The sequence below is a fragment of the Bos indicus x Bos taurus genome, chromosome 10 (genome assembly GCF_003369695.1).
Source record: "Bos indicus x Bos taurus breed Angus x Brahman F1 hybrid chromosome 10, Bos_hybrid_MaternalHap_v2.0, whole genome shotgun sequence".
Taxonomy (NCBI): Eukaryota; Metazoa; Chordata; class Mammalia; order Artiodactyla; family Bovidae; genus Bos; species Bos indicus x Bos taurus.
Genome location: NC_040085.1, coordinates 79,115,397 through 79,140,166, shown reverse-complemented (window position 1 = coordinate 79,140,166; position 24,770 = coordinate 79,115,397). Strand labels below are relative to the sequence as shown.

Here is a 24,770-nt window from a genome sequence, read left to right as displayed (position 1 = left end):
GAGTATCAGCCTGGGAGCCAATCAGAGGCCCACGCTAGAAAGGGGCGGAACCTAGGCGAGCCGCTTGCGCCTCCACCGCCGCTGTCACCGCCGCTGTCACCGCCGTTTGTCTCTCTACCCGGCTGAGGAGATGACCGTGGGGAGGTCTGCAGGAGCCTCCGGCGGCGCTCAGTGGAACCATCAGGTGAGGGGAGAAAAAGAAGGAGAGGGATCAGGTTTGCACCCCAGAAAGGAAACCCTGAGGGAGCTGTTTGAAACGTTGCCTTGGAGACAGACGACCGGGGAGTGTCACCGGGGCGTGGGATTCTAGCCCGCACTGTTTGCAGACGTGAAGGCGGGCTCTTAACTCCGGGACTTGAACCGCTTGCGCCTTGCGTCAGGCTCTTCATAGAATCGTAGCGGTGACCCTCAGTTTGCGCTTATCGTTTCAACCACCTCCAGGATTGTTGTCTCCATTTTGTATTATAGAGGAGAAAACAGGCACAGAAAGATTAAGAAATTTGCCCCCAAATTCAGAAGTGAAGTGAAGTGACAGTAGCTCAGTCGTGTCCGACTCTTTACGACTCTATGGACTTTACAGTCCATGGAATTCTCCAGGCCAGAATACTGAAGTGGGTAGCCTTTCCCTTCTCCAGGGGACCTTCCGAACCCAGGGATTAAAGTCAGGTCTCCCGCATTGCAGGCGGATTCTTTACCAGCTGAGCCACAAGGGAAGCCCCAGAATACTGGAGTGGGTAGCCTATCCCTTCTTCAGGAGATCTTCACGACCCAGGAATTGAACCGGGGTCTCCTGCATTGCAGGCGGATTCTTTACCAACTTTCAGGGAAACCCTCCAAATTCAGAGACAGAAAGTAAATTGGTGGTCTCAGGGCTTGAGGAGTGGGGATGGGTTAGGGAAAATAGGAAGTGACTACTAAATGCAATGAGGTGTTTTGAGAGTTGATTAAAAATTGACTGTGGTGATGGTTGCACAACTGAATATACTGAAACCCACTGAGTTGTACACTGAGTTGTATGAATTGTATGATATGTATGAATTATATCAATAAAGTCATTTTTTAGAAAAGAATTTTCCTAAAGTTACACGCTTTTCAGTAGCAAAATGAGGGCTAGGGCACACATACCTTTGACTCAAAATCCAGTGTTCTTTTTCAGTATGAGAGCCAGATCTTTGAGCACCCAGTTCAGCCCTTACCAGGTGTCCACTTGGAGACCGGAAACAGCCCTTCCCCCAACTGCAGCCAGTCAACCTGTGCTCTCATCATGGCCCCAGCCTGCCTCTCTAAGGATTTCTCTGCTACTGTCCTCTAACCACATTGACCCTCTTTCTACCTCTCCAAGAATCATTTGTTCCGGCCTCAGGTCCCTGCCTCAAGGCCTTTGCACTTGTTCTTTTTTTTTTTTGAACCCCAAACCCTCTTTCCCCACATCTTGGCAAGTCTGACATTTTTCTCACTGATCAGGTGTCAACCTGAAAGTCCTCCACAGTGAGGACTTTGAAAGTGAAAATCATCCCAGGACTGAGAAAGTACAACTCAGACTGTAATAGACCCAGATGAGGCCAGCAGCAAGATCAGCAGAAATCAGTATTTCTCACAGGGCCACGTTGTAAAACAACTAATACCCCATACTTCTAAATGATTATGCTTACTTTCCAACTGCTTACCCAGCCCTACTTTGTTCTTGCCACCTTTTGAATAAAAATGGCTCATTCATCCACTTACTAAACTGCCCTCTTCATGACAGCATCCATCCAGTGTTGATCCCTGCTTCCCCTAATTCTCCTCAGAATCATTCAGGACAAACCAACCCTAGAAAAAGCCCTCAATGCCCACCCCAACCAAGTTTCCTAATTTCCCGAAGTGTGTGCTAAGCCGCTTCAGTCGTGTCCAACTCTTTACGACACTACGGACTATAGGTCACCAGGCTGCTCTGTACATGGCATTCTCCAGGCAAGAATACTGGAGTGGGTTGCCATGCCCTCCTCCAGGGGATCTTCCCCACCCAGGGATCAAACCCATGTCTCTTACGTCTCCAGCACTGGCAGGCTGATTCTTTCTCACTAGTGCCAGCTGGGAAGCCCCTTTAGAAGGTATTCTGTAAAAAGTTAATAAACCTAGTTCTGATTACAGGTACATTCCTAGTGGTCTTTATCTGATGGACTTTTATCAACAGAGAAGCTTCACATAGCCATTCCATCAGTCTATCACAGTTTTGTGGCTTTTATTGAATGATTACCATCTTACATTGTCTTTCTCCCTTCACTAGGATGTAAGCTTCACAAGAGTACGGACCTTGTCTTGTTCTCAACCCAATGCCCAACGCACATTCAGTTCAACCGCTCAGTTGTGTCCGACTCTTTGCGACCCCATGGACTGCAGTATTCCAGGCTTCCCTGTCCATCACCAACTCCCAGAGTGTACTCAAACTCATGTGTATCATGTCGGTGATGCCATCCAACCATCTCATCCTCTGTCGTCCCCTTCTCCTACCGCCTTCAATCTTTCCCAGCATTGTACATTAGACACCAGTAAATATTTTCTGAATGAAAGGAGTGTTTAAACTCAGTTAGATTTCCCACTTTCTAGGACTCTTTCAGCTAAACCACACTGTCTCTCCTGTTAATTACTCATTCCTAGTAAGAGGATGGGAATTAGCTAGCATATGAGAAAAGCAGAGGTGTAGACAGGGGAAGCCCAAAAAGGGAGATTGGCAACTAGTAGGTAAAACCCCCAAAGGGCAGGTCCCAGAGTGTGGCCAAGGTCACAGGTAGGATTCCTGGAGAGCAGGGTTGCATGGTGAAGGGAGGTACTCCACAAATGCTCACCACACTGCATGAACCAACTCAGCTCTGATTCCCTTTCCTGCCCTCCAACCAATCACAGCCTATATCCTGAGACATGAAATTTCTTTAAAGTAACTAACACATTTTCCTTGGTCCCCTACCCCAGTCCCTAATATATAGATTTATTTAACATGAAGTTAATAGTTATGTGTTGAAATCATAGTTTGACCCACAGTCTGTTCTATTTTGTTTTAGATATTTTCCCCCAAATCCTCCTCAGACACAGATGCAGACAAGGAGCTGAACGGGGATGGGCTGGTTTTGCCCAGGGCTGGCAAACTCAGTGAGTTCCTCAGTCCAGAGGAGGAGACAGACTCTACTTCTGACTCAACTGGGAGTTTTTTTGAGACTCTGCAGGCACTGAGGCAGAAAGACAGGTGGTGCCTGTTGGAATCCCTTTATCCATCTGACCCAGACAGTAATGAGAGCCTCTCTGAAGAGGATGAGGACCTGGAGCATTTCTTCCGAGACGAAGGCAGGGGGAAGCCACAGGTGCAGTACCCCCCATCTGCGAGGTAAGGCAGCGCACAGCTCTGGCCAAGCCGCGTTGTGACTCTAGGCCTCATCTTCCTCCTCAGTAAAACAAAGACCTCCTTCTGCAAGTGCCGCTTACCCATGCTCCAGCTCAGCATCAGCCAAACGTGTCTGATTCCTACCCAGCAGTCCTTAATCACGCTGGGTAACCCTTAGTCAACTGAAACTTTGGGATCGATTAAAGAGATGCCTTTCCCAAATATGCTACCTCCCTGAGAATGGCACCAAGGTCCATTTACCTTGCCAAGCCCTGCTCTATGCCATTATACTTTCTCTCTTGTAGTATTTCTTTTCTCCTCCCAATAATCCGGCAAGCAGATATCATTTTTGCCATTCTGCAGTTGAGGAAATGAGGTTCCAGGAGAACCTTGTTGGAGGCCACATAGCTGGTAATTGTTTGAAGCAAGTTTTGAACCTGGGCCTGACTCTAAAGCCCTCCTCCTCATCATTGCCCTCTTCTCTCTACCAAATGAAAAGATTAGAGTGCAAAGTGGAAAACTCTTAGATCAATTCTAAGAAGAGACTTCCTTCCTAGGGCTGCCAGGTTGGCCTGTGGGAAGGAGAGAGGCTGAGTTGAGAAAAGCGCAGGCAGTTTTTGTAGGCAGATGACTAGAAGCAATCAATCATCTGCCTACAATGCAGGAGACCCGGGTTCGATTCCTGGGTCAGGAAGATTCCCTGGTGAAGGAAATGGCAACCCACTCCAGTATTCTTGCCTGGAGAATCCCATGGACAGAGGAGCCTGGCGGGCTACAGTCCGTGGGGTCACAAGAGTCAGACATGACTTAGCGACTAAAACCACCAGCCACCAAACCAGAGGCCTATGGGGCTGTGATGTGAGGCTGATAAACTAGGTGTGACCTGATGGAAGTGGGGGGAAAGGCAGAGGATCTTGGAGGAGCTGGGCGTCCTGGCCGTCCCATCCTCCACGCATACAGCTGCTCTGTCCCCCAGGTGTGGCTCCGTGAGGCGCTGCAGCTCCTGGGGTACCCTGCCCTCCCGTACTCCCAAGGCTCAGCCGCAGCCACCGTCCAGCTCCAGGCCTCCCTCCCAGCAAAGAAGCATCAGCTCCTGGGTGTCGTCCATCACCGTCCCTCAGCCGTTCCGCATGACGCTGCGCGAGGCCAGGAAGAAGGCGCAGTGGCTGGCCTCCCCGGCCTCCTTTGAGCCCGAGAGGCGGCAGGCCGAGAAGCAGGGCCGGGAGGAGGCCGAGTGCCACCGGCAGTTCCGGGCCCAACCCGTGCCTGCCCACGTCTACCTGCCCCTCTACCAGGAGGTCATGGAGCGCAATGAGGCGCGCAGGCAGGCAGGGATCCAGAAGAGGAAGGAGCTGCTCCTCTCTTCCTTGAAGCCCTTCAGCTTCCTGGAGAAGGAGGAGCGGAGAAAGCAAGCTGCTCTGCAGAGGGACCTGGCCGCCGCCGCTGCCGCTACAGCCAAAGTCCCCAAGCAGAAGGCCACCAGGAGGATCCCCAAGTCCATTCTGGAGCCAGCCCTCGGGGACAAACTCCAGGGTAAAGACATCCTTAACCTCCCGGCCCCCTCCCACCCGGAGGTGCTGAGTGGGTGCTGTGGAGGAGTGAGTTGGGCTCAGGGGTCAGCCTGGCCATGGAGATGGGCTGTTCGGGGGTGGCCCCATCAGAGACCTTGCTCAGTGCAGGCCCAGGCCATAGGTAGGGTTGGGTCGGCCGGTACAATAGGGGCACCTGGTTGGCAGAGGGGTAGGAGGCCCCAGGTTCATTCTGATGACCTCGTCTGTCTCAGTAAGTGGATGCCAAAACCTCTGTTGGCAGCACAGGCACCGGAGCAGAGAGCCACTGAGATGTCTGGGGACCAGCCTAGGCCAGTACCACTGCTAGCCAGCTGCCCCCAAGGAAAGGCCCCCTCCCACCTCCTGTGAGGTACTTATTTCAAGAAGCAAAGCTTCTTGACTCTGGCTTTATTCGCTCCTTCAGTAACACATGCCACACCCCAGGTGTGAAGAAACAGATGTGGAGTTTGTGGACAAGGGAGGGAGGCAGACAAATCGTTACAAATGTGACGAGTCACTTGAAGGGGATAAAGGGGGAAGCCTGGGGGAGCCTGTGGAACATGTAACAGAGGGACCTGACTTAGAGTGTGGTGAGGCGTGGGAACAGTGAGGAGGTCCCCAGAGAAAAGTGAGCGTGGGGACTGACCCTGAAGGAGGAGCCGTGGGGGGGAATTAGAAGAAAAGCAATGAAGAGTGTATCAGGAAGAAATAGTAGCACTGAAGGTAGAAAGCTGAGCGCATTCAAGGCATGGAAAGGTAGAGGGGAAAGAGAAAGAAGAGGGGTGGGACAGACAGGCCCAGGCTAGGCCTGGGGCCTTGCAGGCCACGGGAGGGAGTTGGGCCTTCATCTCAAGGGCAGCAGGGAGATACTGAAGGGGTTGGGTTTTGTTTTGTTTTTCAGACTTTATTTATTTATTTGGCTGTGCAGGGTCTTCGTTGCGGCATGTGGGATCTAGTTCCGCGACCTAGATCTGTTATCTGGATTGAACCTGGGCCTCCTGCATTGGGAGTGTGGAGGCTTAGTCATTGGGGTAGTCTCCACTGAAGAGTTTTAGGGTGGTTCGTGGTCAGATACACAGTTCAGAAATCTCACTCTGCTCTGGGAATAAAGGGGGATGGGTGAGCCCAGTGGGATTGTGATCTACAGAAGCCTGTATCAGTGACTCGAGAAATTATGAAGCAGAGAGGACGAAAAGAGGCTGGCCCAGAGAGAGGTTAAGGAGGAGGAGACGGCAGAACCTGTGACTGACTGAAATGAGACAGGAGGCAGCAAGAGTGATGTGGGCTTGGGGAGTTGAGTGGACAGTGGGGCCTCTGCCCAAGAAGGGAGACCTGGGAGAGGAGCTGGGGTCTGGCCCATCCCTCCTGCTTCATCTCTGAAGAAGGCGCTGTAGAAAGTGCTAAGTGTAAATGGTAGCTGCTTCTGCAGCCTGACTGGCACATAGCAGTAGTGTCCTAGTCAACATTCATTAGGGCACTCTCTAGAAAAAAAGAGAAAAAAAAGGAAGTTGTAGTGTTTGCCATTTTCATGGAATAAATACTCCTATCCTGGCCAATTTTAAGCTTTCCACATGGTGCCAGCTGGCTTGCAAAATTCCTGGAAAGTTAATCACGGATTCCAGCCTTGTTACACTCCATCATTGCAAGTATTTAAGAGGGAAAGCTCTCCAAACCTTTTGGTATGAAGCTTGGTCCCTTCTCACCCACTGCCACCCTGACTTCTCTTCCACAGAAGCTGAGCTCCTTAGGAAAATTCGCATCCACATGAGAGCCCTAGACATGCTCCAGAAGGCCTCCTCCCCCATCGCCCCCTCCAGTAGCCAGGCTGACCCACAGCCTCGAACAGCCACCCGCACCCGGGAGGAAAAGCTTGGGTTTCTGCACACTGACTTTGGATTCCAGCCTCGGGTGAATCCTGCTGTCCCTGATTACGAGGAGCTTTACAAGGCCTTCCAGAAGCGAGCTGCCAAGAGAAGAGACACCCGGGAGGCAACGCGCAACAAGCCCTTTCTGCTGAGAACCGCCAGCCTGTGTCACACGCGGAGGCCCTGTGATGTCGCCACCTCCGAAGGTAGAAAGGTGAGAGCTCAGGCGGGAAGGCCAGGGCTGAGGCCCAAACACAGGAGGGCCCAAGTCTCAAAGGAAGGCGCTTCTCTCAACATTTTTCTGTCTTAAAAAATAAAAAGACACTGGCTCATCTGTAAGCAGATTCACAGATCCTCAATATTTATGACCACAAGAATACTTCCCTTCCTTTCTTCTGGGTAGAGGGACTTTGCAGAAAGAAGTCCAAGCAAGTCTGGAAGCCAGGGAGTTGGGATCCATTAGCCACGTCCCAGTACCAATTCCAAAGAACTCTTCTCTAATTAAAAACTTTGGGATTGATATCCAAGTCTTGGCCCTTAGATCTCATTACCCTTGTTTTAATCCCAAGAAAGAAATGAAGACTCTGACTAGTACTTCACCACAGTTGAATCCCAGTGAAGACAAGAAACTAATTGCACATGCTGTCCCACCAACATCAGCCTTTGTTTCTTCTAGGAATCTCCACAGCCACCCACCACACGCCTGTCGAGGAGTCGTTCTCTGAATGGCCTTGCTTCCCTCTCTGCCAACACCCTCCCCGTACATATCACAGACGCCACCAGGAAGCGGGAATCTGCGGTCCGGTGAGTGGTCAGGCTACACGAGGCTCTTGGTGCTCGGATCTTGGCCTAAATGCTGGAACGCACCCATCTGCTGAGCCTCCTCTCCTGTTATCAGAGAGACGGAGAAAGGGGTGAAAGGGGAGCCTCTGATCAGGACAGGAATTCATGTGACCCTCACACACTGAGTGCTGCAGAATGCCAAGCCATCACTCAGCCAGTATCCTTGGGGGAGTGACTTTGTGCTGGGCACAGTGTTAAAGTTGGAGATACCTTATGGAACCTATAGTTTAATATCTAGTCTGAAATACAGAAAAGCAAAGAAGCAACTATTATACCTTGTGAGTAGTATAATGATGGGGGAATATGGGGAACTATAGGGGCACTGGGCAGCCTGGGTCTCTTGTAATAGATGTCTAAGGTGAAACCTGAAGAATGAGGAGTCAACCAAAGGCTGGAAAGAAAGAAGTTTCCAAACAGATGGAGATCCACTGGTGAAAGAGGAAGCTATAGGAACAGGAATTCAGAGAAGCCTGAACCTGTGTGTGTGACCCTGTCATTAAGATGAGGTATCCATGGCAGAGATTTGAGATTTTCTGATTCATCTTGGGGAACTATTTTAAGTCAGTTGGGAAACAGGAGCCTCCTCATTTTTAACTCTTTAACTGACCTGACAGTCCTGGTGGTGGTCTCATCCAGCCAGTGCCCCCAGCAGGAGTTCCTCCAGCAGGCCTCCAGCTGAAGACAGCAGGCGTGGTCACAGTGTAACAGGTGGCTTAGCCCTGGGAGGACGGGCATCTCAGTGCCCTCCTGTGGGGCTCACAGGAGTGCACAGAATCTCCTTGGCTGCTGAAGACCCACAACAGGGATTTTAGAAATATATTTAGAATCTAAAGGATACTCCCTTCTTCCTCAAATTTCAAAGCTGCTAAATCAAGGCTCAGTGCATCAGTATTCTGAGGTCTCACTATGATAGGTCTCATGAACCAGAGGGTGGTCCACCTGCAGAGGATGTCCATGTCTGCGTTCTGGCAATAGGGAGTTTGACGTTTTAGCAGATTAAACTTCCCCACTCTCCTTCCTAGTATATCCATTTGAATATAAACATCCAACTGCAAGAGTCTTGACTTTTTTGGTAGAATTCTCAATAGTACCTTGTAGAATATTTACACAAACTGAATGCTGCAAGTTAACCCCAAATTGTCTGTGCATTGAAGGAGACCCATTTCCAGGTCTCTGTGGAAATGCAAATATGTATTCCCAAAGGACCATGAATTCAGGCACCTTCCAATCTACCATTTACAGCACAGTTGTCAAGGGCAGAGGCTTGGGAGTCAGACATCCTGGTTCTAATTTTGGCTTTCACTTACATGCTGGGTAGCTTTGAGCAAGTAGCTTACCCTCGAGGCCCAGTCTTGTTGCCTATAAACAGGGAGACTTACTGTCCTTACCTCAGATGGCGGCTGTTAGGATTACAAAAGCTAATGGCTATAAAGTACTTATTGGTGCTTGTTTGTACTTGGGTCAGTGTAGGTAGCTCAGCAAATGGTGGTTATTAGTATTACTGTTTCCAGATAGCAGGAAGCCTGAGTGTAAGAGTATTTTATCTCATGTCTTCCAGTTCAATTGATGAACTTCTTCTAGGGTAGAAACTCACTGTCCATGGTGCTGGAAAGGCTTCATCTGCCAGTGCATTTAAACACAGAATCTTATTCTTTCTGAAATCCCACTGTGGTAAATTAGTCACCTGTTCATAGAAAAAACCAACTGACTTTCCAGAGAGGTTACTAAGATTGCTTTAAATTATACCCAGGTTGGTCATCTGCATTTCTTATTTGCCTCTTCCCTTTAGATGTTCACTTGAGAAAAAGGACAAAGCAGATGAAAGTACTCAGTGGTTGGAGATGCATAAAAAGAAGTGTCAGGCGATATCTAAATCTGTCACCTTGCGTGCAAAAGCCATGGATCCCCATAAAAGCCTGGAGGAGGTGTTCAAAGCAAAGCTGAAAGAGAATCGGTCAGTGTCCTCCATGTGTCAAAGGGATAACTATCTTGGGAGCCATTTGTCTTGAAAATGGGGTTATTACAGTAGGCTCCTGTAATCATAGTCAAGAATTTTGCCAGGCAGTTAGGAATTTCCAATGTCTATGGGAGTTACTCCATTTAACTGGAATTAAAGGTACTCCAGATTGGAAAAACCTGGAATTCACTCTAAAAGCCTTTATTAATTTCAGGAACAATGACCGTAAAAGAGCAAAAGAGTATAAGAAAGAACTGGAGGAAATGAAGAAAAGAATACAAAGGCGGCCGTATCTCTTCGAACAGGTTACCAAGGTAAATCTAAAGTATCATTTATTTTCTTGTCTTGGATGAGATGGCTCTTAGACATTATGAAACAGTTTAATATCTGGGTATTAAACACTTCCCTTAGGCTCAGAAAGATTCTAAATTTGGCTCATTTTATTATTACTATCTTTCTCAAAGTAAGTAGTGCATTGGTGAACACTGTTTGGACTGATTTCATCCAAGACTGGATTCCAAAGGCATTTATAAAGGGATATTTCTCTTCCTGGGGTTTTCACTATAGTTTACAGTTTGAATCAGAATGGCGGTTAGATCCTAGACATACAATTGACAGTCTGGCGCTGTTGGGAGTATCTCTAACTTGCTAACATCACCTCTCCTCCTGTAGTGCTGGTGCCCTGGGCATCCCCAGCCTCTAGAGCTGTGGCACATTTATAGGTCCTCAGGGGTTGGGATGCTTGCAAGTAACCCCACAAGGCCTCTTCCAGGTTATGTGGCTTTCTGACTGCAAGATTCTCTTTAATATGTTCTCTAGACTTTCAGGGAAGTTGGACTCAGTTGAGATTTCCCTAAGGAAGCTCTGGAGTTAACTTGAACAGCCTTAGAAAGGCCACCATCCCAGACAGCTTTGAGATGCATCAGACCCTGTAGATCTCTCTCCTCTCCAGAGTTTCAAACAAAAGATGGCATTCTGTAGTGACCTGGATCCAAATGCTGGGCATTATTAGTGCATTACTGAGGCATTTCCTGGGTCCAGTCCTCCCTAGCTCCCTGCGTATTACACATACACACACTGGATTGTCTTGGATTTACTTAGCAACTTAGATTTCTAAGTAAAAATTTCTCATAATGAATTTTGCTCTTTATGTTAGCTTTTTCCTAGGAAGCTCACTCTCAGATCTCAAAAGATCTTTCACCACTCTGGGGAAAAATATCATTTAAACAAATATGCAAAAAATAACCCTTTTCTGGTCTACATACAGACCATCCATCCTGTTAAGAATGTTACTAGTGCACCTTATTTTCAGTCTGTTATATGTAAGTGTTCCTGATGATGGTTTGGTTGCTTTTGAATCTTAAATGTTTTTAGTCCATCTTTTTCATTGTTGTCTCACTTGGTCTTCCAAAAATCTGAATCCTTGGCTGGCAAAGGTGTGGTTCCCAAAACAGCAACTGGCATCTCCTGAGAGTATTAGAAACACAGAATTGCAGGCCACATCTGAGAACTACCAAATGAGTATCTACATTGTAATCCGATCTTCAGGTAGTTCCTATGTACTCTGAAGCTTGAAAACGAGGCTCTTAAGTAATTTTCATACAAATCTGTGTACAGCATTAACGGTGGGGTGGTGGGATGGGAAAGAAGTATTAAAGCATACAGATTAAACAGGCAGTTTAGAATTAATCTGGTAATTCAGCTATAGCAGATTCATTTCTACTCCACAGGACCTTGCCAAAAAGGAAGCAGAACAGCGGTATCGAGACACCCTGAAGCAGGCTGGGCTGGATGAAGACTTTGTGAGGAACAAGGGTCAGGGCAGCCGGGCTCTACAGTGGAAGGAGCAGTGGGAAGTCGGTGATTGTCCCAGGTGATTGGGGTCATCCTGCAGCTCTCAAGCTGCATCTCTAGCAGTGCTGCTGGGAGGAAGCTTTAGAACACTCATTCATATTCTGAGGTCACAATCCTATACTAACAGTATACTAAACCAGGAATCTCCAAGTAACACATTTAAATTTGGTGCGTAGTGCAGTTGTGAATAAAATATAACCATTGTTTATTAGGTCTAGATTCCTTCAATATGAAACAGATCATTTTTCCAATTTCAGTCCAATGCCTTTACTTTTGAAGAAAAATCATGTATACTTTTACTTCCTATTAAATGTTAAATTACACTCTGACAAATGAAGACAGAAACCTTTATAGAGCCCAATAAAAGCTGTAAAATCTTGATCAAAGCCTTTCTTTTCCCTTTAGCATGGTCACCATGGCTTGTTCAAATCCAGAATTTTTAAAAAGTAACTCATTAGCACCAACTCCTCCATTGATATCATCTGAGTCAAAGGGAAAAAAGTACAGTATTTCCATTTCTCTCAAACTTTGTTTTGTTAAGTCCTAGCAGCCCTTTCCCTAATTCCTATCTCAGTTTTCCCCCTAGAAATTTGCCTTTATTATCATAGAGAATAATGATAATGTTGAAACCAAACTTATGCCTTACATGATGGTTCCTTTAAAACTTAAAATTGTATAATGCTTTAATTTATTCTGCAGCACTCATGAAACTACAAAACGTGGCAGCAGGAATCCACAGCAGGATTTAGAAGAATCTCTGGAACAGCTTTCAAGTCCCAAGAAAGAACTGGAGGAGCTGTCTTACAAATTACCAGATAATTTCAGAACACTTGCTTAATAAGGATACTTACAATACTGCTTTTGAATAATATCAAGCAGCAAACTTGGGCAAAACTTGGATTTTGAGTCATGGTTACTTCTGGAGAATGGGGGAAAGAAAAGTAGATAACAGAGAATGATCCAAGTTAAATCAAAGTGAAAAGTTCAAGATGGAGAGATCAGAGCTGATTAATGGTTCTTGTGCCTCACACTTAAGCATTTGTACAGAAAAAAGGTGTAAGCCTTCCTGGTCAGGAAACAAATGGGTCATATGGGCTAGCTGTAAGACAGCAGGAGATAGAAGAGAGACTTAAAAATATTGTCCTGCTGAACTATCAGCCTAGAATTGCCAGATAAACCACATTTTCAACAGAAACCAGAAATCTGCATGTTGGCAACTAATTTAAAAATTACTGGGAATCCCCTGGTGGTCCAGTGGTTAGGACTCTGCTTTCACTGCCAAGGTGTGGGTTCATTCCCTGGTCAGGGAATTAAGATCCCACAAGCTGCATGGCCCAGCTCCCCCCCGCCCCAAAAAAAATTATTTGGAAATAATGTAGGGCAAAACAATTCACATTCGTGTATCAGATTTAGCCCATGGGGGATGACACCTTGGCAACCCAAAATACAAGGTTTCCAGTCTGAACGCTATCGACATTTTGGGCCAGATGACACCTTTGGGTGAGGGAGCTATATGCTGTAGAATGTTCAGCAGCACCCATGGCCTGGCCTGGACTCACTAGATGCCCAGAGCATCCCTCTCCCCAGTCGTGACAACCAAAAATGTCTCCAGACATTGCAAAAAGTCCCCTGGGGGGCAAAACGTCCTTGGTTGAAGATCACTGTTCTAATATAAAAATAAGTGTAAGTTCTAGTATAAAATTGGCATTTTAAAAGTAGAAGTATGAACTCAGGGTAATTATGCATGTCATTAACAAACTAAGAACGATCACTGTAATTACTTTAAACAGCAGTTAATTCTTTGCTGTATCTGCTCAGAATGTGCCACTGTGTGCATGTATGTACTGTGTCAGCAAGAGGTTCACTTTAATAAATTTGAAACTTCTTCTGACAGCCATGACGTCCTACTAGTAGGTCATCTTTGGACGCTTTTCTTCTCAGCAATAATAATTAGATATTCTCTCTCAGTAACTGTAAAGATAGGATGATAGCAAGAGTGCCTGCTCTAACAGGAGAACGTTGATCATGCTTTTTAAACTACCTTTCTGGAAAGATTCAAGAATATCTGTTATTACTGCCATTTTTCCAGACTCAAACACAGTCCTTTTGGTGATAACAAAAGTGATACTCTAATAACTACCATCTGGGTTTGTTAGTTGGAGATGAAGATGCTTGTGTGAGGTGCCCCAAGACTTCTGAGCTCAGTTTTACCTGCATGGACTCCTAAGGGTAAAATCAGTGCCCCATCTTAAAGGGAAAGGCTGCATTATTTTCTTAATCTACTCTCTAAGAAAACAAATTTGTTTAAAACAAGGAGCCAAAAAACTGACCAGCTGTTTTATTTAAAGGAAAAACAATTGAAGCTCTGAATCATATGATTTTTAACTTAAAAAAAAAAAAAAACCTCTTAACATGCTACTGTATGTTCCATAAACAAAGAAAGCAAAGTGGCCAAGTAGAGGTGATTAGGACAAAAGAGTACCTCAGCTTGGGCCAAGCAGGGATTCAAGTAATTTATTTTTTTGCAGCCCAGTGGCGGAGAGTCTCTTACTCAGGTTGCTAAAGGGAGAATGTCACAACAGGACTGACATCACACCCTTCTCCAAAGCAACAAGGCATCTTGAAAGCTGAACTTCTTGGTGAAGTTTTATGGTTGGTGGCAGGATTTAGTTCACCCAAGTGAAAAGACAGCTCAGTCTGGGATGAAAACTCTTCAAAGGAAAACCTCCCCTCGACAGTCTTACTGAGAAACCGCAGCCAACACATAATCAAACTCACTTTTGGGAGAAGTCCATCCCAAAACTGTGCAGTGGGAAGAGAGGTAGGTCCAGTTACCCAGCCCATATTCACTGCTTTCTTCCTTGTCTGGATCAGATGGTAACCGAAGAGAAGCTCTCCTACATTCATCTTCTAGGCCAGGAAAGATGAACAGAGGCAAAGTGGGGTCCTTTTTTGTTTTGGTTCTGGCAAATTGTGAGCCATAAGCATCCTGTTCCTACTGAATGCACTCTGGGATCAGACAAAGCTGCTTTTCCAGGAGTCAGCACCCATGGCTCATGTCCGTCTTTCAGTTAAATCTCCTTGGTTTAGTAACTGTAAGAGATTAAAAACAAATCTGGAATAGTTACCAGTGAATAATAGGAAAAAACTCATACTAAGTGAAAGGTTTACAACTGGGGGGGAACACACTACGAGGGTGAGTCAGGGACAGCTAGTTCCAAAGCAAGAGCCATGCACAGACTGATGGATCTCATTTATATACTGACCTTGGGACAGCACTTGGACCACTTGATGCTGTCATTTCCACTATGGCAGTAAGATATCCTGATAATAATAATAATATTCTATAAGCCAAATTTTTATTTGTGTAATCACACTCACTAGTCAGGCAAATCAGAACTGGTAGAACCAAAAATCTCGATCAGTTAACCAAGGTACTGTTAAACCAAAGTCAGTTAACCAAAGGCTACAGGTTCAAGTAGAAGTAAAAGGAATGGGGTCCTGCATGAAAACTACAACCCAGTCATGAAAAATCAGAGATTTCCTGGCCTTAAAATACCTTTCCTGTGATGAGGAAGACAAGCCTGAGAGTCTCCAATGGGGTGGACATTCCACTCTACACCCAGGGTTCCTACTGTAAAGTGGTTTTGTATAATAATTGATGAAACTGGGTTCTATTTTATTATGAAAACAAAACGAGAAGGCAATAATACAGTGAAAACAGGATAAACACTGAGCTTGTTATAAAATCTAATCAAATAAATTTTGAGCTGGAGATATATTTGCTGATCTTAATTTAGATGAAGGTAATTTACATAGTAGGATTTAATGGTATGGAAGTTAAAGAAATTTAAAGAAAAGCATAAAACTTAGAGAAAGAAACTACAGATCTGATTTGATGCTGTATGGTAGAGATTAAGAATGGTACGTATTTCATCTAGACCGAGAGCCACATGTTTGCACTCAAACTTATCGATGGCACTTTTGAGAAATGTTAAAGAACTGGTGATTTCTGTTTTCCTCCTCCTTTTAATTGGGAAATATTCTAAGATAAAGTCAAAGCTAGCTGGAAATCATTTATACTGGTTCTTAAGTTCAAGAATGTAAACTCAGTGGGGCTACAGAAACCCATTTGGGAAGACCTTCAGTCCACAAGAGGTCAAAAGCCCTTGGGTCTCTGCTGGGCCTGCACAGCGAACCCTCTAATTCTCAGAAGACCTGGCCACCCTGAAGGAAAATCGAAACTGTCCAATCTGAACCATCTGAGTGATGTAGTTCTTGTAGTTCTTCATATATTTTCCATGATAATTTCTGATACTTGGCTTGGTTGTTCTCTGATATTCTTGACAAGTTATCTTTATTTTTAGAGCATATTTACAGGAGTCCAATTAGAAGTCCATCAATAGATTCTTATAGGTCTGATCTACAATGCATGGTGATCTTTAAGAAACAATTTGGAATGGCTATGTGTTGTTTTAAGGTTTGCTACTGCCTTCTCCTGCTCTGGCATCTGAGAATAATCCCTAAGGAATCAATACTCCTCATTCACTGGTAGAATGGTCAGTTAGTAGCTAGACCCTGGATGAGGAAGAAGATGAAGCCTGGAGCCTTTGGAGGCTGATAGCTTGAAAAAAAAATGAAAGGTACTGGAGAATGTGACAAGCCTACCTTGAGAAGGAAAAGGAGGGGATGAACAATGGAAATACCTTGATGACAGGAAAATGATAGTGGTAGAGGAAAGTAAAATAAGTGAGGCTCAGACAGAAGTTATATTTGTACACACAAGGATCCATGAGGAACACGTGACCGTGTAGGAAGTTCAGCTGCATCTAGGAGCAGCACGTTCCTCTGGTGGCGTCCACAATTAAGCGTCTGAGGCTCCCATCATAGGCCCTTGTGTTCTCCTGGGGTCAAGGGAAGTTTTCTTTTCTTTTTTTTAGGCAGTTTGTGTTATTGTGTCTGCCTGAGGCTGTCACTGAGCATCACCCAGACAAGGACACTTTGAAGCCAATTCCATGTTCAAGAGAACAAATGTATTATTACTGGACTTTATGCATACACAAAACTGACCATGTCATACCAAACATGTCGTGTCTCCCCAGTGCCCCTAGGATAAAATCATGTCCTGTAAGACCCTCCAAGAGAGGAACCAGCTTGTCTTTCCTGCTTTCATTTTTCCATTCCACACCTTTCTCTCCATTCCAAGTCCATTACACTCAACCCGTTGTGGTTCCATAGCCAGGCATGCTCCCTCTCACCTTCTGCCTTTGTATATACTGCTACCTTTACATCTGTTAAATTTCTTCCAAATCCCTCCCACGTCTCCATCAAGATGATTGCAATTCATCCCTCAGGTCTCAACTGAAGCTCTAAAATTTATTCCATGACTTCCCCCAAGACTAGCACGACTACCCTGAATAAAATCTGCTGGTTATTGACCTGTTGCCCTTCCCATTCTAAACTCTCTACACAGCACAACTGCAGGGCCATCATTTATATAGCTATGGAGTTATAAAAGGTAAAGGTCCTAACTCTGACTATAAGCTCTTTGAGGCAGGGATTGTATTTACTACTGTATAACTAGTACCCAGCAGGGTGCCTTGCGCTAAGTATCAGAGGATATCAATAAATTGTTGTTAATTTTATTGGGTATGATAAAAACATAATTATGAAAAACTATCTGTTAGAGGTATATACTGAAATATTTACAGATACATATATTAGTATCTGTTGAATGAATTAAGTCTTCATACATTTGGCATTTATTTGGGGTAACATGGAGTGCTTCAATTAAAAAAGGTATTTAGTAGTATGGGAGAGAAAAGCTCCAAAGTTTCAAACATTAAAAAGAAGAAAACACTGAGTGTTGCGGATTGGTATGTCAGGTAATTTGTGCTAAGTACAAAGAGAAGGAAATGATTTTCCTGAATTGGTCAACCCAATAGTTAAAGTATTTCTTTTACAGAAGAATCACAGTTAATAAAAGCAGAAGGAAAAAAGACAATCAGGATATCACTGTTCAAGCCCTAATGAAAAAACAGATCTAGGCCATGATAAGTAATGGCTGCCAAAGCTTTGACATAACCCACTGGTCAATCTTGAGATCTGTAAGAGAACAACTGAATATCGTATCTCTCCTCATGAAACCTAGTAGGAAGTAGGAGAACCACCAACAAAATATTCTTGCCAAGGGAAAAACAAACAGGAACCTAATCAAGCCCCTAAATGTAACTACCAGTTTCCAGGATATCTGTGGATAGAGAAGTGTATCAAGCAACAAAGGGAGTCAATCAGCTAAAATAAAAATGTGGGGAATTATACAGGACAAATAATCCAATTCGTTAAATAGATAGCTATACTGAAAAAAAGAGGGGTGGACTATTAGAAATAAAAAAAGAATTATTAACCAAACGCAATATATAGGCTTTGTTTGAATCCTAATTCAAACCAACCAACCATAAAAAGATATTTCTGAGAAAAAATTTAAAAGGCTAAATATAAGATATCAATAAATTATTGTTGATTTTATTGGGTATGATACAGATATAATTATGAAAAACTTTATCTGTTAGAGGTATATACTGAAATATTTACAGATGAAATATCTGTGACTGATTTAAAATACTCCAGTATAAATAAAAACATCAACAGCAAACAGTAGGAGGGGAGTGATAAGAACAGCAGACAGTTAATTGTTGAAGATGGGTAGATACCAACCTGGGTTCATTATACTAATCTCTTCCTCAGTATATATACTCTTTGAAAACTTCCATAATAAAAAATTTTAGACAGATATATGAAGCAGGGAAAAAAATAAAGGAAGGCTCCACGTGAGACATGTTTCAAAGCAGTCACCAGAAGAAGGAGACTTAGGAAAGAACCAATGATAACAAATAACAAAAGCTTTCAATATAACATAAGCAAGAATGAAACAACGGGTCACAATGATAAATACAAGGAAGGGTTCTGGCAAAAACAGCATGCTCAGAGCCTTGTGAACTTGGGTATCCTCAGAAATATTACAGAAAAATTGAGACTACTCAAATAGGAGGCAGGGTCATTTGAACACTGTAATGGTGGACTGTGGTCTAAAGGTTATAACGAAAAGTAAAAGATACTCTAATGCCAAAGCCATGATATACAGGCTTTGGGAAAAGCATGTGCATATAAAATAAGCTCATGATGAAGTCATCTACCTCCACAACACAAGGCCAGTAAAAGGACAATCCAAAGATTCTAGAAGCCCAACTGGTTTTCATTGTTTTCTGGATCAGAACCAAGCAAACAGAGTAAGGGGTGCTTAGAATCAACCTGAAAGCCCTCTTTGATTTAGGTAATAGTTCTTACTCAACAAACAAGTGGACACATTCCCATATGCTCAGTTGGTTCAGCCTGGTTATCTCCCGGACAAACAACCCTGGCAAAATGAATAATAAATTAGGGCATGTGTATCAAGGAAACTAAAGTTGAAAGCCCCAGATGTGAAGGACCAATTTCTCAATTCAGGAGACCCTAACACTCAGGTTAGCTTAAAGGAAGATATTCTAGTCCAAGTCACCAGGAAAGGGAAACAAGAATGTTTTTCAGATCCTCTGAAGTAGATTCCCAATCATTCCCCATCTTACTCTCCACAGAAACAAAGTAAGGGCAAGAGACAGATTTACCTCCTGTGGATTTACAGCAGTTAAGACAGAAACCTCGTACGACTGCCGCCCCGACTGCATGGTCACCAGGTGATGTGTCACATCAGGCACTGAAGACAGGGGGCGCGGGGATCCTTCAGCAAGCACCTCTGAAATAGCAGGAAAAGGTTTCAGTGCAAAGTGAATCCAAAGATTTCCCTACCTTCATTAGCAAGCCTCTCATTAAGAACTCTCAAAACTGTTCCCCGAAAAACTGATTCCCACATTCCTGTTTCTTCCAAATTAATTCCTGCCTGATAATCATTATCAGTGAATTTGGAAAGTACTACAAAAGGAGGATGGGAAGAAAAGGTAAAGAATCTTGATGTAACAGCTGACCATTTCTCAATACGCAAATTTTGAGTAATATGGCTTCAGCACTATTAGCTGGATTAAACTGCATATGAATCAGGGACTCAGAGCCAACCAGCAAAGCAGTCACCAGTAATGGAAACAGCACAGTAAGTGCTGGTCAAGCGCTTAAACCTGGCTCCAAGGTTCCTACTCATTGTCTCTTCCTCTTTTGAGACCTTCCTTAAGGCTGGCTAAGGAGCTCCATGCCATTTTTATGCCTCATGCTTCAGTTATCCACTAGTATAATTTATGAAACAGAAGAGCCTTATTGTGGAAGCGCACACTCTGCCTTGTGTGCTCCATATGTAAGTTACACAAATATGGTCTTTATACCCAAAACTGACTGAGGTATGAGTAAGGAAAACACAGGATCTGACTTATTAAATGTTTATCAGCAGAATCACCATGAAGATCTTCTGGAAACAGCTTACACATAAACCACTTAGCTCTCAAATAAATTAAGAGGGCTTTTCTAGTTTACATTGCTCTTCCAGGATACCACATAACTTAATGTTTGCTTAAAACACTACCTTCTACTCACTCAGTGTTGTTTCCCAAATGTAAGTTTTGACTTCTCAACTAGTTTAAGGTCCCTGTCTTCTACTTTTATCTTTCCCATGGTGCCAGGTACACAAGTAGGCACTGAATAAATGCATGCTGACCTCACCTGTTAAGTTTTTCAGAGAAGAGGGCCTGGCCTGTGTAACTTGGGTGAACTTTCTATACCAGAGAGGAGCAACTGTTTCCTACACAGCCCTTTCTTTTCTCCAGAAGGTATGGCTTTTGAAGGTATGGAGAAATTGCTTTAATTCTCCTCTGTAAAACCTGGTTATGCTGTTTAAATGTTTTAAAAGTTAAGTTCTTCCATAACTGCAATAGGAAAGATAGAAATAATTGGGCTAGGATGCTAGGATTATGGATAATTTTCTTCTTAAAACTTTTTATTCTTTTGTTACATTATCTTTTCAATGAAAAAAATTTTTCTTAAAGATTCACTTATCCACTTCAGAGACAACACAAATGGTAATCATGCCATTTCTACTCACAAGAAATGAAATTAATTAAAACCTCCGTTTCGGAGAAAACCCCATTCCTTAGTCCCTAGTTGCAGCCAGTTTCCCCAAACAAAGGCGAGTTGAAAGTCTTACCATCATCAACTCCTAGGATAGAATTGGTATTTGGTAGGTTCAAGGACTCTCCACCAAGGCTGGGCTGAGAATTCATAGACACCAGGTTTTTACTGGTTACTGAAGCCTCTTCAAGCAAACTACTGCCCATTAGTGGCTCAGCTGCACAGAGAATAGGATGTGAGAGACATACAGCACTCAAGGCTGTGCCTGGTCCCCATTGTCCTTCAGGGGAAGCTGGCCTTTTCTTTCAGAACTAAAAGTTAACCTGTATCTTGGATGTCACCTCCTATTTCACTTACTTTTGGGAAGCAAAAATAAACCTAGAAGGGAAGAAATGAGCCTCATGGATAAACACCCTTGCTAGTGATCAGCATCTAGATAATTAACATACGATATAGGATGGGTGCATCCCTAAAAAGGAGTATTCAGAATAAAATGATTAAGGAAAGACATAGAAAGGAATAACAATAAAATGTATTATCAAATTTAAGTTAGGGTAAAAAAAGGGGAGTCATGACTGATAAGTAAAAAATGCTTAAACTATTGTCATACACAAATCTTCACCACAGTGACACACAAGTGCTGGTTCGTGCATCAGCACCAGTTACCACCGAATTCGCTAGAGGAACTTTAAAACTATAGACTCTGGGGTTTTACTCCCAAGGAATCTCATTTATCAGGTTGTTTGGTGTTGCTGGATGGGAGGGGTAGACAAGCAATATAAAATGTATGTTTTAAAAACCTGCAAACAATTTTACTGTACAGCTAAATTTGGAAACCTCTAGTCCACCAAATGAAACCAGTCTCTCTACCCAAAACAGAAGCAGAAAATTTCCATATTAGACAGGCCAGTTATTTGCCTCTTTGAACCCCCAAAATATAGCCCTCCCTCTACCTTCTTCTCCTTACCAGCTGGTTCCTGCTCTTGACTCCCAGCTGCTCCCATCTGCAAGTGATGCTTTCTCATATGCACATTCCTGCTCCCACTCTGAGAGAAGGTCTTTCCACAGACTTGACATTGATGTGGCTTCTCTCCTGAAACACAGACCAAAGAGACAGGGTGCATTTCTGACAGTAAGAGAATGGACTCAAGCCCTAGATGGAGAAGCCCAAAGGATGTCAAACTAAACACGAAGAGGCTGCTCCTTCTCGCATTCCCCAGGCTCTCAACTGCAGTCCCTGGGGGAAGGCTGGAAGCCACCAGGCGGGCTTAGTATACTCACTGCTCCCAGCCTCGGAGGCTCTCCAGACCCACTGGACTGCTGCTTCCACAAAACAACCTCTCTGGTATAAGACCATGGGAGACACAGAAGATTTCCTACTCCTTTCAGATACAGTCTTCCATGAACCTCAAGGACATGCACTATCCTCAAGGATTCCAACCCTAGATTCATAATACACCTCTATCTCAATTCCTGCCACAACTCTCAGCCTTCAACATTCACACTGGTGGTTCTTGTACACAGTGATCTGAGCCATCCCGTATGTCCTCAAGTCTGAAACCCTAAATCTCCATTTTACCTACCTGACAACCACACCTAGGGCAGCGTCAAAGACTCTTGGCCTACATCTAAGTAGTAGATAGCAAAAACTAAGTGAAATGACCAGAAAATTTCCAGAAGAGACAAAATCTATAGAGGCAGAAAGCTGGTCAATGATTGCCTGGATGTGGGGTGGGAGGAGGAACTGACAGCAAAGGGCACAAAGGAACTTTTGGTGTAATGCAAGTGTTCTATAACTGGATTGTGAGGATGACCGTATAATCCTATATACTGTCTAAAAAATCACTGATGTGTATATTTACAATAGGTGAATATTAAGGTATTATAGGTCCAAAAGCTGTTAAAAAGTATAATGGGGACTTCCCCGGTGGTCCAGTGGCTAAGATTTCGAGCTCCCAATGCAGGGGGTCTGGTTCAGTCCCTGGTCAGGGAACTAGATTCCACATGCCGCAACTAAGAGTTCACATACAACAACTAAAGATCCCACATACTGCAGTGAAGATCAACGACTGCATGCTAAGATGCGGTGCAGCCAAATTAATTAATTTTTAAAAATAACTATAACAGACTGAAATATAGTGAACATATAGAAACACATGAATTCAAAATAATACTAGCAAAAGAGAGAGAAAAAGCAGTGAAAGTAACACTACTAGAAATAATCAGAGCACCAACTTCTTATTCTGAAACTCAGTTAAAACAATTACATATTTATCCTTTCATGTGCAAATTACCAAATAATCCTAGTCAATAGAGATCCATTATACAGAATAATTCCAGCTAACAAATGTGAATAACAAAATTAGAAAAATTAACATTTTATAACCCCAATGAAGTAACGAATTTAGGCATATTCAAAAGATGAAATCATTAAGTCAAAAGGTTGCAAGGGAACGTTACAATGAGGGGATTAAGGTGTTAACCACCTGAACCAACTGATCAACTGTGACAACCAAGCTCTGTGTGCCTCCTGAGGTGATGCAAAATGAAACCCATACAACCACACATAACATACCCTTGCCAAAACCTTTGAACCTTTTAGGAGATATAGGGGAACAAGTTAAATGACACAAAATGAGGTAAACCAACACATCCAGAACGTGAGATGAACCATAGGACCTGACTGACTCTGTTGTGCTGTAAGTCTAGAACATGAAAATCAGAAAGTATAGACAGATCTATATTCAGGACTTTTTAGTCAAATGCAACAACTGGACCTTTTTTGGGTCCTGATTTAAACAAATCCACTTTAAAAGATGTCTTTGAGACAACTGGAAAAAAATTAAACATGGACTGAGTCTGAGATAAAACCAAGGCATTATTGTTAATTTTGATAGATTATGGTAACGGCATTACTGTTACATAAAAAAGTGTTTTTCTCTGTTTTTATGTAAGTTTGACAAAATTTTACATAACAAAGAATAAAATGAAAACACTCTGTAAGCCAAACAAAACACACCTGGAAGTCCACATCTAACCCACTATTAGTTTGCTACCTCTACTTAGAATTTGTCATATTAAAACCCTGCTCTACCTCTAGGATCTCAGCTCTGAAATTCACATCCCTGACTGATTATACCTCTCCAACTCCCTTGCTCCCATTAAACTGCTTTGTTGTCTTTATGACAAATAACTTATAGTTCCTTCTCTCCATTCCTCTCATTCTGGCTTCCCTCTGCTTTCCATGGCTAGCCATTTGAACAAGTTCCTGATTCCATTCCAGAATCTCACTCTACTTCGAGTTCACTTCTGCCTTGGCAAGTCTCTGAATAACTCCATGTACCATATCTGATGTAATGAAGAAGTACCCAGCATACTGCCAAGTAAATTTATTGATTTCCTCAGAGAAAGGTCTCAATCAGAAAGCAGTTCAATAGCTCAGCTGAAAATAATAATTAGGTTCTTTTCCCCTTGATTATATGACCCTTTGAATGTAAGCATCAGAGGCTTTGATTTCTGATTCTGTCAAGAAAGGGAGGGGAAAGCAAGGCATCTGTTTCTCTTTAGATTTCTTTATACTACTCCTCTAACCTTTTACCCGGAGAAGGCAATGGCACCCCACTCCAGTACTCTTGCCCGGCATATCCCATGGATGGAGGAGCCTGCTAGGCTGCAGTCCATGGGGTCATGAAGAGTCGGACACGACTGAGCGACTTCACTTTCACTTTTCACTTTCATGCACTGGAGAAGGAAATGGCAACCCACTCCAGTATTCTTGCCTGGAGAATCCAGGGACGGGGGAGCATGGTGGGCTGCCGTCTATGGGGTCGCACAGAGTCGGACACGACTGAAGCGACTTAGCAGCAGCAGCAGGAGCAACCTTTTACCCTTTTGGCTCTCCATCTTCCCTGAAATCTATGAATGGTACCTGAGTGAACCACCAAATGTTTTCGAAGACTAGAATACTCAGCAAAGGAACGGCCACATCCTTGGGCTTCACAAAGGAAAGGCTTCTCTCCTAGAGACAGAAAATGAGATAAAGACTCAGTCTTTTGATGAAATGACTTTTATTCTCTTTTCCCACCAATCTTTTCCTGTTTTCAATCACTTACTCTGATTTATTGAATTCATGCTATATATTTCAACTGGACTATCCAGCAGGTATCACCTCTCAGTGATCTTCTGGTACACAGCTCCACCCTGCCACCCTCCTTTTCTTTAGAGTGGCTGCCTCT

At 43.7% G+C, this 24,770-nt stretch overlaps 2 protein-coding genes across 8 annotated transcripts in view; one reads left to right on the top strand and one right to left on the bottom strand.

Annotated features, from left to right (window-relative positions):
* Window positions 1–49: 49 nt before the first annotated feature.
* FAM161B (FAM161B, centrosomal protein) lies at window positions 50–13,320 on the top strand. Of its 2 annotated transcripts, XM_027552389.1 has the most exons (9): window positions 50–184; window positions 3,042–3,361; window positions 4,335–4,891; window positions 6,641–6,987; window positions 7,450–7,577; window positions 9,406–9,570; window positions 9,788–9,887; window positions 11,304–11,446; window positions 12,127–13,320. In XM_027552389.1, exons 1-9 carry the CDS (start codon window positions 131–133, stop codon window positions 12,263–12,265), a joined length of 1,953 nt encoding a protein of 650 aa, XP_027408190.1. In that variant the 5' UTR covers window positions 50–130; the 3' UTR covers window positions 12,266–13,320. The 2 variants fall into 2 exon arrangements, with proteins under 2 accessions (XP_027408190.1, XP_027408191.1); XM_027552390.1 differs by lacking the exon at window positions 9,406–9,570.
* ZNF410 (zinc finger protein 410) overlaps window positions 11,609–24,770 on the bottom strand; it is a 44,458-nt gene continuing 31,296 nt past the window's right edge. For 2 of the 6 annotated variants that reach the window (XM_027552392.1, XM_027552391.1), the window contains 5 exons: window positions 24,464–24,553; window positions 21,503–21,628; window positions 20,612–20,752; window positions 19,092–19,219; window positions 11,609–14,520 (listed from right to left, as the gene is read on the bottom strand). In XM_027552392.1, coding sequence (XP_027408193.1) covers window positions 14,482–14,520; window positions 19,092–19,219; window positions 20,612–20,752; window positions 21,503–21,628; window positions 24,464–24,553 — 524 coding nt within the window. In that variant the 3' untranslated portion in view covers window positions 11,609–14,481. Of the gene's footprint in view, window positions 14,521–14,693; window positions 14,752–19,091; window positions 19,220–20,130; window positions 20,753–21,502; window positions 21,629–24,463; window positions 24,554–24,770 lie in introns of those variants that run through there. The other 4 variants (XR_003512833.1, XM_027552393.1, XM_027552394.1 and 1 more) reach the window with 4 other exon arrangements.

What these genes read in the sequence shown, in the direction of transcription:
- FAM161B (XM_027552389.1), top strand. Translation starts at nt 131, where the DNA reads ATGACCGTGGGGAGGTCTGCAGGAGCCTCCGGCGGCGCTCAGTGGAAC. An exon ending in GCGCTCAGTGGAACCATCAG is followed by an intron (nt 185 to 3,041) that starts GTGAGGGGAGAA and finishes ATTTTGTTTTAG; the next exon opens with ATATTTTCCCCCAAATCCTC. An exon ending in TCTTCGAACAGGTTACCAAG is followed by an intron (nt 9,888 to 11,303) that starts GTAAATCTAAAG and finishes TCTACTCCACAG; the next exon opens with GACCTTGCCAAAAAGGAAGC.